Consider the following 16,065-nt stretch of genomic DNA (forward strand, 5'->3'; position numbering starts at 1 on the left):
TTGATATTATAACATTCGAAGTTGTAAGACTTCAATGTTATAATATAGACCCATTATTCTGATGAAGTCCATTTAACATGAATGAAATTGCTCAATGGGTGTTTTATAAAACATGTGGTGTTTTCCATGGACATCTTCTTCTTTTATTTTATTTATTTGGTTGCTTTTTGTTTTGGAATTTCATTAGTTTGAGGCCCATAGTGACACAGTTATGCTAATGAAGCAATTTTGGGAGAATGTCGCTGAATCATACTTTTAATGCCATGCATGCCAGCCATAAAGTGTACACAAAGACTCATGCCTGACCATGCACACTCATAAATGGCTGGGAAGTGCAATGTACACATGTGGGAAGGTCTGTGCCCCTCCATCAGGCTGCATATATAACATCAGCATTGCAGCTCATATGAAAGATACAGTGCAACCCCATACAGAAACATGAGTTGTACTGGGTGCATGCATTTAGGCCAATGTGTCCTTTACCCACAAACACCTTCCTGGCATGCCATTCATTGATGTGTAGCTATATAGTGGCATTGGGCTTCATATTGCTACTTTGATGCATGCCACATGACACCAGAATTAATGCATATTGCTGCCATTTTCCACTAGATTGCAACCTGTGAAGTGGCCATGGCTTCTGTAGGTGTCGATTATGGAGAGGTATCTGTATGAAGCAGGAAGGAGACAAAAATCACTCTGTACCTCTTGCATTGGGACCATGAGAGTGCCAGATGGGGGATTTTTATGAGTGTCCCCAAAACAAATTAGATGCCTGGAACTGCCCTGCCAAAACCATGAGTTATGCTGCACTAGTTAGCAGTACAGTCATAGGTTCAGTGAACTGAAAATGCATCACCATGACCTTAGACAACGGAAAGAAGAAGTTAGAGAAAATGTACCGATGTTTTATAGTAAGAAGAACTGATAGGTGGTTATTTCTTATTATTTAGGCATAAATGTTTGGCAAGATACAGAACTTGCGAATCATGGACATATTTATTTGTCTTTTCTGGTTTTCAGCTCCTGGTGAAAGTGATCAGCCAGAGATACCTGGCAAGAGTCTTCAGATGTAGGCATACATGAATGCCATTGATGTTAAAGCTGCTTATTTTTTGAAATACCCCCATTATTGTCCATCTTTTCATTGCTGCTACTTAGTTTATGCATTACATGCAGCTTTTGTATGCCCACTGTAACATGCATCTTAGCAGTGCAGGCTACCATCTATCAGTGCAGGCTACCATTCTGCTATCAGTAGCATGGTAATGATGAATGGCCTGACAGTGACAGTTCTACTCCCTTCCAGAAAACCATACTGTCTGTCATACCCGAGTTTTTGCCTTCCTGCATTGCCATGTCCATAACCTTACCCCACCACTGACACATAGCACCCTGTTCTGCCTGCCCAGCGTTATTATTCCACTGTCCATTCAATGCCCCCCCCACCAGTGCCAGTTACATGTGCTTCCCATTTATATTAAAAAGAAAATAGTAGACTTTGCTGTGTAACCCTTACCAGGGATCTAAGCTGTGCTCAGTGCACACATACTACTGGACTAATTGCGTCACATGACCTGTGTCACCCAGTGCTGATCATTATGCAACCTGTGGATTTTTTGTTAGTGAATTCCCTCATTAATCGAATTCCATCATGCAACTTCAACAATCCTTAGAAAAGTAACTATTAACTACTGATCTTTTATTATAATATTTTGTGGAACCCACACAGTGACACTTAAAATATATATAAAGGAAAACTACTACAGCTGTGTATGGAGAATTTTTTTTTTTTACTTTGCTCAAATGTAATATGCAATGGGAATAAATGATAAATGCAAGAATAAATAATAAATGCAAGGAAAAAGAAAAGCACATAGTAAACAAACTTGGACCAGACATTTTATCTTGTAAGATTAGATATTGAAAAAGTACATTGTTTTATAAGATCAAACTTGAAAAGAATATATACAATTACAATAATATGTGACCCACATCAGCCAGTAACAAATATGAAGCAGAGCTTAAAATTATTACACAGTGCTTTGTAAAGCAAATAGCTGAAAGTCCTTTGCCCACTTCTGTTTGTTTTACACAAATGAGGTGAGTGACCTAGAGCTCAAAAGCTAATACAGAGTAAAGACAGGCAGTGGAAATCTACGGCTTTTCTTGCAGATTTTTATTTTCCACTATTCACAAAATAACTATTACTATCAGATATGGCAATGGATATAAGGGATATAAATTCAATGAATTATGAATCATTTTTGGATGTTTTTGGTAATGTTGTTGAGAAGTGTCCTGTGATTGTTGCAGCTATTTGGTCAAGATGCCCATTTTTGTCAGTTTCTGACATGGAAAGCAGTATAGCTGAATTTATAGACTCGTTACCTCAGTCAGGTATGTTTATTTATTTTGGCTTTAGAATGAAATGTGAAAATTCTGATTACATTTAAAGTACTGTAATGAGGGGGAAAATAATAAAAAACATATCCATCTGTTATGTTTCATTGTTTGTACATTTGTAAAGGCAAGATCTGGCTTACCTGCAAGTAACAAAATTGTTTTTTTTCCTGCATATCTCTGATTTCTTGTTAAGAGATGACACAATGCAATAGCTTTACTTGTTCTGATATGCATTTTAAAGAGTGAGGAATACATTTTGTGAAGCTGAAAAACCAAACTTTTGCTAATGCAGGGACAGCTGTAATATCTTACACTGTAAATATGAAAAGTACAGTGATTATGAGAGAAGACAACCATGGAAAGATAACATGAGCATAACTAGTTTGAATTATATAACAAGGTAGGCATGTATAGGCGGTTATGCTTGGCATGAATGAAAGGATAGAAGGACAGATAGTCTGACCTTTTAACAGCTTTGAAACAGGAAGGTATGTTACATTTAATTATTTCTATAATATGGACAAGAGGAGAGTAGAGACAGTACAGTATATAGCTCTAACTTCTTTCCTCAAGAATTCTCAATAAAGCCAAAAATAATGGGGGGGGGGGGGTGATCAGAGACAAATTTTTAATACTGCTCTTATAAACTAAGAAAGTTGCTAGAATAAGAGATTTTGCATTAGCATGCATATTTTAAAGGGTATGAAGTCTGAAACTGAAATGTCTGCCATTATTTAGTGATTATAATCTTCAATGATTCGACAGAAGACTACAAATTTTATGAGCAACATACCAAAAATATGATGCAAAAATCTGGACATTCTGTGAAATTCTGGAGCTGAGAGGTATGCTAAAGTATCATTTGCTGGTGACACATTATTGGCAAATATTCATCGCACAGGAAATGAAGGAGGCTGAAAGGTTATTAGTTGCACATGGTGCAATCCATACAGATAGTCAATGTTAGAAAATTACTGTGATGGTCTTTCATAAAGAAAACACAATTAATGCATTTATAATTCTAAAACAATTCATACAAAATTAACCATTACTAGTGGGAGATGTTGACTATTAATGTGCCTAATTCTGAAGAAAGCATTATAAAAAAAAAGAAATAAAAACAGAATGACTGAATCCTGAGCAGACTGTGAAACAACATTCAGACAACATAAGAATATAAAGGGACTTAGATGTCAAAAAATAGAATGGTGCAGAACTAACCAGGAGACAACTGCAACAACAAATGAGTGTTTAAAAGTAGGGAGCTGACAACTGAGTAGGATAAGGTACCAAATGCTACTAAGTTGCATTTATTTCATGTACTGGCATACATGGGGTACTGATGTGCCTCAGCCCTGACCACACATGCAGTACTGGTACACGTGGGGCACTGATGTCCCTCAGCCCTGACCACACATGCAGTACTGGTACACATGATTTACTGATGTACCTCAGCCCTGGCCACACATATAGTACTGGTACACATGGGGCACTGATGTACCTCAGTCCTGACCACACATATAGTACTGGTACACATAGGGCACTGATGTCCCTCAGCCCTGACCACACATATAGTACAGGTACACATGGGGCACTGATGTACCTCAGCCCTGACCACACATATAGTACTGGTACATGTGGGGCACTGATGTTCCTCAGCCCTGACCACACATATAGTATGGGTACACATGGGGCACTGATGTACCTCAGCCCTGACCACACATGCAGTAATGGTAAACATGGGGCACTGATGTCCTCAGCCCTGACCAAACATATAGTACTGGTACACACGGGGCACTGATGTACCTCAGCCCTGACCACACATGCAGTACTGGTACACATGAGGCACTAATGTATCTCAGCCCTGAGCCCCATAAGCCTGACCAGCTTAGTCTGAAAGGCTATGGAGAGGATCATCATGGAGCTCATAAACAAAGACATTGGGGACCTACAGACACTAGATCCTACCCAGTTCGGCTTCGTCAATGGCAGATCCTGCCTTTTGAACCTGGTTGACTTCTTCAAAACAGTCACCAAAGCCATAGATGAAGGGAAGGTAGTCCACACAGCCTATCTGGACCTAGCAAAGGCATTTGACACAATACCCCACTTGGGCATCATAGATAAGCTATCCAGCTTAAATATAAACCCCTATGTCACAAGATGGGTCGCAAACTGGCTCAAAGACAGAACCCACAAAGTGAGAGTTGCTGGAGCCATGTCAGACTCGAAACCGGTCACAAGTGGCATCCCACAAGGTTCTGTCCTGGGACCGCTCTTGTTCGGTATATACTTTTCCGACGTACAGGCCAATGTGGGAGGACTATGACTCACCAAGTTCGCAGACGACTGCAAACTAGGCGCCATAATCAACTCTCCAGCTGACACAAACATCCTTCAAAAAGGTCTCACAGAGACGGATAACTGGTGCCAGAGCCATGGTCTAAAGCTAAATGCCAAAATGTGTATAGTCCTACCCTTTGGCAAAAACAATGTGCCCACAAATTACCACATACACGGTAACCCATTAAGTACAGAGAAAGTAATTAGGGATCTGGGGACCCAAGTTGATAGCAATCTCTCCTTTGACAACCACATTGCCAAAGTGGTTAGAAAGACCTTTTACATAGCCCACCTCATCATGAAAGGATTCACATCTAGATCAAGAGAGGTAATCATGCCCCTTTATTTATCCCTCATCAGGCCCATCATAGAATACAATACCCCTTTTGGGATGTACCTTACCCGACACCTGCAGCAATTAGAAAGACCCCAAAAGTACCTCACCAAGAGGATCAAGGGACTCAAACAGATGCCATATGCTGCTCGGTTAAAAAAAACTCCAGCTCTACTCAGTTGCATACCGCCTACTTTGAGGCGATCTATGCCTGACATATAAAGCTATGTCCAATCCAGAATTAATGGACATGCTCCACCTCAGTAAATCTAAATCCCTTAGAGCCACACGCTCGAGGGACTTGAACCTCAGCACTGAAATAAATAGAACCTGCTGGAGGGACAGATTCATAATCCAGAGGCTCCCTTCGCTCTGGAACAGAATTCCAATTCATGTTAGGCAGAGCACCTCACTGAATCTCTTCAAGAAGAATCTTGATGAGTGGATGGGGGATCGTAGGTTTGTCCCGGGGATTACTTCCGTGTCACTATTAGACAGAGGCACAGCAAACTAAACCTTAAAAAGGGCACAGTATACTCAAATCAAGGGGTGGCGTAAGCCAAACAAAATTGGGCTAGGCTTATAATTGCCCCAGGGCAGATAGCCTAGTATGAACCTATGAACCACACATATAGTACTGGAACACATGGGGCACTGATGTCCCTCAGCCCTGACCACACATATAGTATGGGTACACATGGGGCACTGATGTCCCTCAGCCTTGACCACACATATAGTATGGGTACACATGGGGCACTGATGTACCTCAGCCCTGACCACACATGCAGTACTGGTAAACATGGGGCACTGATGTACCTCAGCCCTGACCAGACATATAGTACTGGCACATGTGGGGCACTGATGTCCCTCATCCCTGACCACACATATAGTACGGGTACACATGGGGCACTGATGTACCTCAGCCCTGACCTCACATGCAGTACTGGTACACATGGGGCATTGATATACCTCAGCCCTGACCACACATATAGTACTGGTACAAGTGGGGCACTGATGTCCCTCAGCCCTGACTACACATGCAGTACTGGTACACATGGGGCACTGATGTACCTCAGTCCTGACCACACATGCAGTATTGATACACATGGGGCACTGATGTACCCTCAGCCCTGACAACACATATAGTACCAGTACACATGGATCACTGATGTACCTCAGCCCTGACCACACATGCAGTACCGGTACACATGGGGCACTGATGTGCCTCAGCCCTGACCACACATATAGTACCGGTACACATAGATCACTGACGTGCCTCAGCCCTGACCACACATGCAGTACTGGTATACATGGGGCACTGATGTCCCTCAGCCCTGACCACACATACAGTACTGGTACACATGGGGCACTATGGAGATGCCTCTGCTCTGACCACACATGCAGTACTGGTACACATGGGGCAATATGGGGGTGCCTCTGCTCTGACCACACATGCAGTACTGGTACACATGGGGCACTGATGTATCTCAGCACTGAACACACACATATAGTAAAGGTACACATGGATCACTGATGTGCCTCAGCCCTGACCACACATGCAGTACTGGTAAACATGGGGCACTGATGTACCTCAGCCCTGACCACACATATAGTACTGGTACATGTGGAGCTCTGATCTCCCTCAGCCCTGAACACACATGCAGTACTGGTACACATGAGGCATTAAAGTACCTCAGCCCTGACGACACATATAGTAGTGGTACATGTGGGGCACTGATGTCCCTCAGCCCTGACCACACATGCAGTACTGGTACACATGGGGCATTGATGTATCTCAGCCCTGACCACACATATAGTATGGGTACACATGGATCACTGATGTGCCTCAGCCCTGATCACACAGGCAGTACTGGCACACATGGGGCACTGATGTACCTCAGCACTGAACCCACACATACAGTACCAGTACACATGGATCACTGATGTGCCTCAGCCCTGATCACATGCACAGTACTGGTACACATAGGGCACTGATGTACCTCAGCCCTGAGCCCACTTGCAGTACTGGTAAACATGGGGCACTGATGTACCTAAGCCCTGACCACACATATAGCACTGGTACATGTGGGGCACTGATGTCCCGCATCCCCGACCACACATATAGTATGGGTACACATGGGGCACTTATGTACCTTAGCCCTGACCACACATGCAGTACTGGTACACATGAGGCATTAATGTACCTCAGCCCTGACCACACATATAGTACTGGTACATGTGGGGCACTGATGTTCCTTTCCCCTGACCATACATGCAGTACTGGTACACATGGGGCACTGATGTACTTCAGCCCTGACCACACATATAGTACCGGTACACATGGGGCACTGATGTACCTCAGCCCTGACCACATATGCAATACTGGTACACATAGGGCACTGATGTACCTCAACCCTGACCACACATGCAGTACTGGTACACATGGGGCATTGATGTACCTGAGCCCTGACCACACATGCATTAATGGTACATATGGGGCACTGACGTACCTCAGCCCTGACCACACATATAGTACCAGTACACATGGATCACTGGTGTGCTTCAGCCTTGACCACAAATGCAGAACTGGTACACATGGGGCACTGATGTACCTCAGCCCTGACCACACATGCAGTACTGGTACATGTGGATTACTGATGTACCTCAGCCCTAAACACACATATAGTATCAGTGCACATGCAGCACTGATATGTCTCAGTCCTGAGCACACATATAGTTCCGGTACACATGGATCACTGATGTACCTCAGCACTGACCACACATGCAGTACTGTTACACATGGGGCACTTATGTGCCTCAGCCCTAACCACACATATAGTACTGGCACACATGGATCACTGATGTGCCTCAGCCCTGATCACACATGCAGTACTGGTACACATGGATCACTGTTGTGCCTCAGCCCTGATCACACATGCAATACTGGCACACATAGGGCATTGATGTACCTCAGCACTGAACCCACACATATAGTACCAGTGCACATGGATCACTGATGTGCCTCAGCCCTGACCACACATGCAGTAATGGTGCACATGGAGAATTGATGTGCCTTGGACCTGACCACACATGCAGTAATGGTACACATGAAGTTGTGATGTGACTCTGCCCTGACCACACATGCAGTACTGGTACACATGGATCACTGATGTGCCTCAGCCCTGACCCCACATGCAGTAATGGTGCACATGGAGAACTGATGTGCCTTGGACCTGACCACACTTGCAGTAATGGTACACATGAAGTTGTGATGTGACTCTGCCCTGACCACACATGCAGTATTGGTACACATGGATCACTGATGTGCCTCAGCCCTGACCACACATGCAGTACTGGTACACATGGATCACTGATGTGCCTCAGCCCTGACCACACATATAGTACTGGTACACACTATTCGCTGATGTCTTTCAGCCCTGACCACACATATAGTCCAGGTACATATGGGGCACTGATGTACCTCTGTCCTGTCCACACATGCAGTGCTGGTACACATGGATCACTGATGTGCCTCAGCCCTTATCACACATGCAGTACAGGCACACATGGGGCACTGATGTACCTCAGCCCTGACCACACATATAGTACCAGTACACATGGATCACTGATGTGCCTCAGCCCTGACCACACATAGAGTACCGGTACACATGGATCACTGATGTGCCTCAGCCCAAACCACACATGCAGTACTGGTACACATGGATCACTGATGTGCCTCAGCCCTCATCGCACATGCTGTACTGGTACACATGGATCACTGATGTGCCTCAGCCCTGACCACACATATACTACTGGTACACACTATTCAATGATGTCTTTCAGCCCTGACCACACATGCAGTACCGGTACACATGGATCACTGATGTGCCTCAGCCCTGACCAGACATGCAGTACTGGCACACATGGGGCACTGCTGTACCTCAGCGCTAACCACACATGCAGTACTGGTACATGTGGAGCACTGATGTCCCTCAGCCCTGACCACACATGCAGTACTGGTACACATGGATCACTGATGTGCCTCAGCCCTGATCACACATGCAGTACCAGTACACATGGATCACTGATGTACCTCAGCTATGATCAGACATATAGTACTGGTACACACGATTCACTGATGTCCCTCAGCCCTGGCCACACATACAGTACTGGTACACATGGGGCACTACTGAGGTACCTCTGCTATGACCCCACATGCAATACCAGTACACCTGGATCACTGATGTGCCTCATCCCTGACCACACATGCAGTACTGGCACGACCATACATGCAGTACTAGTACACATGGGCACTGATGTACCTCAGCCCTGACCACACATGCAGTACTAGTACACATGGGGCACTGATGTACCTCAGTCCTAACCACACATGCAGTATTGGTACATATGGGCCACTGCTGTACCTCAGCCCTGACCACACATATAGTACCAGTAGACATGGATCACTGGTGTGCCTCAGCCCTGACCACACATGCAGTACTGTCACACATGGGGCACTGATGTACCTCAGCCCTGACCACACATACAGTATGGGTACACATGGGGCACTGATGTCTCTCAGCCCTGACCACACATATAGTATGGGTACACATGGGACACTGATGTACCTCAGCCCTGAACACACATATAGTACTGGTACACATGATTCACTGATGTAGCTCAGCCCTGACCACACATATAGTACTGGTACACTTGGATCACTGATGTGCCTCAGCCCTGACCACACATGCAGTACTGGCACACATGGGGCACTGAGGTGCCTCTGCCCTGACCACACATACAGTACTTGTACACACAATTTACTGATGTCTCTCTGCCTTAAGTACACATGCAGTATTGGTACACACGATTTGCTGATGCTCCTCGACCCTGACTACACATGCAGTACTGGCACACATGGGGCACTGATGTGCCTCAGTCATGATCACATATGCAGTACTGGTACACATGGATGACTGATGTGCCTCAGGCCTGACCACACTTGCAGTACTAGCACAGATAGAGCTCTGATGTGCCTTGGACCTGACCAGACATGCAGTACTGGTAAACATGGATCACTGATGTCCCTCATCCTTGACCACACATGCAGTACTGGTACCCATGGAGCTGTGATATCCCATAGCCTTGACCGCACATGCGGTACTGTTACACATGGAGCTGTGATATCTCTTAGCCTTGACCACACATGCAGTACTGGTACACATGGAGAACTGATGTGCCTCAGGCCTGACCACACATACAGTTCTGATACACATGGGGCACTGACGTCCCTCAGCTCTGACCACACGTGCAGTACCAGTACACATGGAGAACTCATGTGCCTCAGCCCTGATGACACGTGCATTACTGGTACACATGGATCACTGATGTGCCTCAGCACTGATCACACATGCAGTACTGGTACACATGGGGCACTACGGAGGTGCCTCTCCTCTGACTACACATGCAGTACTGGTACACATGATTCACTGATGTTCCTCAGGCCTGAGCACACATGTAGTACTGACATTCAGAAACTGAATGATGTACTGCATTACTACCTTATTGTAATTTGACGATCACTCCCCTGACATCTTGTGTCCTGGGTTGCTTTTCCTTTTGCGCTGTCCTAGCTACACTTCTGGTGGACAGTGGTCTAGTCATAATTTGGTATTTTGTAGATGAGTGTATTAAACAATAGGGTAACTACTCTACTGCTACTTAACCAGCATAAAAATACTAAGTAATTCACAGATGTTTCACTGTCTTCTAAAGCTGAAGATAAAGAAGTGGGTATTACACCTCCACAGAAAGTGCTCAGTTGTATGACCTCAGGTTATTCTGAAATAGTTATTTGACATGGCTTAAAATACATAGGCAGTGAATCATTCAGCATGCAGACCGGAGTTGGAAATGTCCACATATACTTGATCAAAGCCAAGCTTAACAAACGGGACCCTTTGTTTTATTTTTAGAAAGTAGCTGAACCGATCACAGTGGCCCCTTTACAGTCATGACTTAGATAAAGTAAAACTAAAATTATACAATGTACATTGTAGAGACACTATGAGATGGCATGACAACAAACAATAATATAATGTGCAACATGCACAGAGCAGTTACAGGAAAAACCTGACTCAAATATAGATATGTAGATATGTGCTGTGAATGCATAAAACAGTAACATGTAAAACTTGCCACAGAAATATAAAGAAACTGTATTAATACTGCTTAGCAATGTGCTCCTGAAAGCAGTTCTACAAGGTACTACAAAAGGTAAAGTAAGTTTTAAGTGATTAGTAGGTTACAGAAGAGGAAGATTCCAGAATCCAATGCACTTACATTCACCCTGTTTATTAAAATCATAAACAGAATACTGAGAGTTATGGCCTTATAAATATGAAATCAGTTAACATGGAGGAATCAACCAAATCACTACTATGCCTGTTAAAATAACATCTTGGCCCTGTTACGTCATCTCTGCTTGTATGAGAGGCTATCCTTCCAAATCCTTGTGAGCCCACACCTCCATAGGATAATGATGGGTGATCATTTATAACTTCATAAATTAACATAAGAGGGTGCCATATGCTGAGGAGAGAGATAGATGCCAACATTTCCATTTGGGAAAACAATCTATTCACTGATACATGAACTTCATCCCCCAGCACATGTACTAAGCAAAATAAATAAATACAAAATAATAAAGTTCATATCACAATGATTAAATAATTTAATAATCTAATGGGTAGACAAATGTATATAGGGGATTATGATCTGATGGTGATCATAACCAAGGAATGGATTCCAATAAATTTACATTAAAAAGTGAAGCTTAATATGAGTTTCTTGGAATACTTTTGTGAGAGAATATAAAAAATGAAGTAATGCTCTGAGACTAAATCATAATTATTTGCAATTAATGGTGAGTTTTTAAGGTACTTCAGTGCATTACTTACTAAAAAAGAATGACAGCATAAAGTCTCTAACAGCTTTAAAACTGTAACATACCTGGTACTGCCACAAAAATGGGATTAAATGTGAACCGTACACCTAATCAGGTAACAGCTTTAAACACTGTTAGACACCCAGCACAACTTTGTTTTTGTTGCTGTCTGTGTGGCAACATGAAGTGTGGTATAGCTGTTAAAACTGTCAGTATGTTTCCAAAGCATCATTGCATCATTGTGGTGGCTGCCATTTGTATGGCAACATGAGACTTATTAATGACAAATAAATGCATACATAAGCATCAGACTGTAACATGCTTATCATAGTTTGGTACATATGTGTAGTCCTTCCTATAGGTAAGGTTATTTTTTTTCTCACTTTATTTGTACAGTCAGCATGTTTTGGGTATTATACATAGACAATTATGTTCAAGTCTCTGAACATAACCAATTTGCCATGTGTTTGATACACAGATGTCTTTACTGTACTCACAGGATGAATTTTGACATCCATGTCAGGATCACATAGCTACATAGTTGTATTCGAGAGACCTGCGTATAATTTTTTAAAGTACAGCAAGAGTTAGCTGCTTTGATACACTACTAGTTGCAGAAAAAATGTGAGTGCAAACTGTTTTACAGTTTTAAAAGATTTGACATACTTAATGTTGCCACACAGCAATTGAGTTTAAAAGCTGCTAGACACTTTCATCCTGCTTCAGTTTTTATTTGAATGGCAGTATGGTGCCAAGGCTGATGCCAGTTTAAATAAAAATGATTTTAAAATGTTACACATTTTTTCTTCTCTCTTCTTATTTCATTACTAGTATTTATTTATTTATTTGACATTTGTTTACTGTGAAAGTCTGATTGGGTCATGAGGTATCCATTTTCAGTGGAGGCCCGGGGAGAAAAGCTCCAGATACATACGGTTAACAGAATGAAAAACTCGACAGATATAATAAAGTCATAACATTCAAGCACAAATATGAAAACAACACATTAATTTGTCAGAAAGAGGACATAATAAAGTCATAACATTCAAGCACAAAATTTGAAAAACTACATATTAGTTTGTCAGAAGAAAAACTCAACAGACATAATAAAGTCATAGTGTTCAAGCATAAATTATATGGAAAGCCCGATAACAGAAAGATGCAGCATTATTTACATAATAGATGCTTATCATAATGTGTGTGTCTTTCGGCTTTTCCTGGTTAGGGGTCGCCACAGTGGAGCTCTGGTCCGCTAATGATTGGCAGTAGATTTTTATGTGCTGAGTTGCCAGCTCTGACGCACAACCTTCAATGAAGGTACACCCATTCATGCATGTCTCCACACAGAGGACCCTCTAGCTGAGAATCGAATAGGACAACATATTACTGTGAGGTGACAACACAACCGCAGCACCACCACCGATTATCATAATGATTATTAATATTCATTAATACATTTGGTCTGCAAAATGCATGTTTATAATTTCTCTTGTAAATGTAAAACAGGATGAAATAAAGAAGAATGCATGAATCTATTTGAATATTGCCTTGCAACATCTGTCCTAACAGGTCATAAATTGTAATAACTCTTCACTTCAAAAAAGTAGATAACCAAAATTGTGAAAAGAAAGCAAATGTGAAAATTCTGATAGTTACCAGAAACCTTTCCTTATTGTCTCTAGTCTGATGTAATTCAGCCCTCTTCCTTTACAGGAGGCAGACATAATTTAGTTACTTTTGCTGTGGGATAGCAAAACAACTAAGAAAAAGCTGATGTAATGCTTTCTTCTAGAAGAAATGATGTAACAGTCTTGGAAGACAATGACGATAATTTAGTTATTTTTGTTCTTGGAAATGTATTTTTAAGTTTGATGTAGATGTGAATCCCTGCACCAACAGGTGTGGGCAATGTAGAAGACCACACAACCCACGATAACTAGCGAACGCATTGTGTGGAATGAATGGTGACCGCTCAAACACTGTCCCCTGATCCCTGGTAATCACCCCTGTGCTGAGTGGACAGCCACCTATATGCTGGACAGGGGTGACCTAGTAGTTCTCCACAGGTATGATGTTGCATTACGTCGCATTTAGCTGTGGGACATGTCCCTGACAGCAGATATGCATACCTGGGAGGCCCCTTGAGAGGATATCTGTGTCAGATGTCTGTCCCACTATGGCACCTGTTTTGCAGTCATCTACAAACACTGTTGCCATAGCACCTGTGTGTGCCTGTACCCTGAAAATGTAAGTGTATGTCAGGAGTGCAGACATGGAAGGGCCCATGGGACACCACTTGTGACAGGCAGTAGGTCTGACATGCTGCCAGCAACTATGACCGTGTGGGTTGTGTCACATAGACAGTTTACAACACATTCTGTGATGTGCGTGTTCACATCCCAGCCAATGGGTTTATCAGCGATACCTGAGGGGGTAATGTGATGAAGGGCTTTGCCAGGTCGAGGTAGGCTGTATGGACTGCAACACCCCATCAGTGGCCTCGGCGACTGTCGAAAATGTCAACCATGCTCTAAAAACATGAACGCATCCTGAACAAGACAAACCGTGTGTGAGGCAAAGTATGTATGTCCCCTATGCAGTCATGTACGAACCACAGTATGATCCCTCCCCATGTCTTTGCAGATAGGTCTCCTCAGGGTAATGGGACAGTAATAACCAGCCTCAGTGGAGGTATTGGCCTTGTGGCGTGGGACTACAGTTGCCATGTGACACAACCTGGGTACCCTACCTGAGGTGAGGCTACAAAGAAATAGCTGTCCTAACTGTGGGTCCAATTCATAAATGAGATAGTGGAGTACACAGCGGGGTCACCAGCTGGTCTCATGGATGCTATGTCCACTACCCTCGAGCCAGCATGTCCCACCTGTGTGTCACAGAACATTTGGTGCCCACAAACCACTGTTACACACATCTCCTCATGTGTGGGGAGGGTGTGGAGATGTCCTCACTGGACTTGTCAGCCTGTATGTTGGCAATGTGTGTATGTTGAGTAAACCCCACCTCTATGTGAACCCAGTCAGAGCATATGTGGGAGTGAGCTCCCAGGTGTCGAGCATAGCAACTGAAGGTGGTATGATTGTTAGCCAGGTCCATGTAGGTATATCTGTGGAATGTTGCCTGGACAATTTCATGACAGTGTGTAACTCTACACATATGATGACCAAGGGTGTCATACCTCACAAGGTGTCTGCTCCACCTTGTAGTAGCCACCTCCTCGTGTTGTACATTCTGTGTATGGCTGGGGTACACCACACTGGATGCTTGGCATTGGTACAGTGAACCACAGTTGGGTAAGTGAATGACTGGCTCATGCAGTCCTGTAGGTACTGGTAGATGGCAAATGTGATTGATGCAGTGGCTGCCGTACTGTCGACCACTGGCTCAGGGTCCTTAAAGGAGACCACAGTAGTGCGCAGAATTGTGTAGTCTGCCTCTGAGCAAGCAATGTGTATGGTAACTGGCAACACTCACAGCAGCGGATGCCAAAAGCAGAAGCCAATGTCCAAATAACATAGATCAACTTCTGCATGACAATATGTCTTATCATACATGTATTGACCGTGTCTGCTAATTACAATTGGAAATGGCGGTAAGACTGGCCTAAAGTTCCGTGATGTACACAGTCTGGGGTGTTGTTCGATAATAAAGTGGCAATACCTCCCAATGCGTGACCTCTGGGTATGGTATGAAAGTGGTTGTTAACCTGCAACATTGGATGTATAGCATTGGTTTCTGGTGTCGGAAGACATGGTTCCTGTAGCACAACACAGTATGGGTAGTCAAGCACACATCGCGATTGCTGAACACACAGCATCAGTGAAACCCACTGCTCACAAGGACACAGTCCGACAAGCTCTACACTTTAAATATGCACAGTGGTGTCCATTGTCGGACCCAAAAATTGACATCACACCAGATTCCGTCTTCTTTCAATGCGTACCTGAACTCATTGTCGTCACAGGTACACATATGCACTGCAAGCGTGTTTAATGTTGATGATAGCTGTCCATGTAAT

At 43.4% G+C, this 16,065-nt stretch overlaps 1 protein-coding gene across 1 annotated transcript in view; it reads left to right on the forward strand.

Moving 5' to 3' along the window:
• The first annotated feature begins 2,124 nt into the window (after window positions 1-2,124).
• The window catches only part of URAD (ureidoimidazoline (2-oxo-4-hydroxy-4-carboxy-5-) decarboxylase), a 446,631-nt gene continuing 432,690 nt past the window's right edge, over window positions 2,125-16,065 (forward strand). The window contains exon 1 of the mRNA XM_044073270.1: window positions 2,125-2,400. Coding sequence (XP_043929205.1) covers window positions 2,220-2,400 — 181 coding nt within the window. The 5' untranslated portion in view covers window positions 2,125-2,219. The remainder of the gene's footprint in view (window positions 2,401-16,065) is intronic.

This window comes from Protopterus annectens, chromosome 5.part1 (assembly GCF_019279795.1).
Source record: "Protopterus annectens isolate FY-2018-M chromosome 5.part1, PAN1.0, whole genome shotgun sequence".
NCBI lineage: Eukaryota > Metazoa > Chordata > Ceratodontiformes > Protopteridae > Protopterus > Protopterus annectens.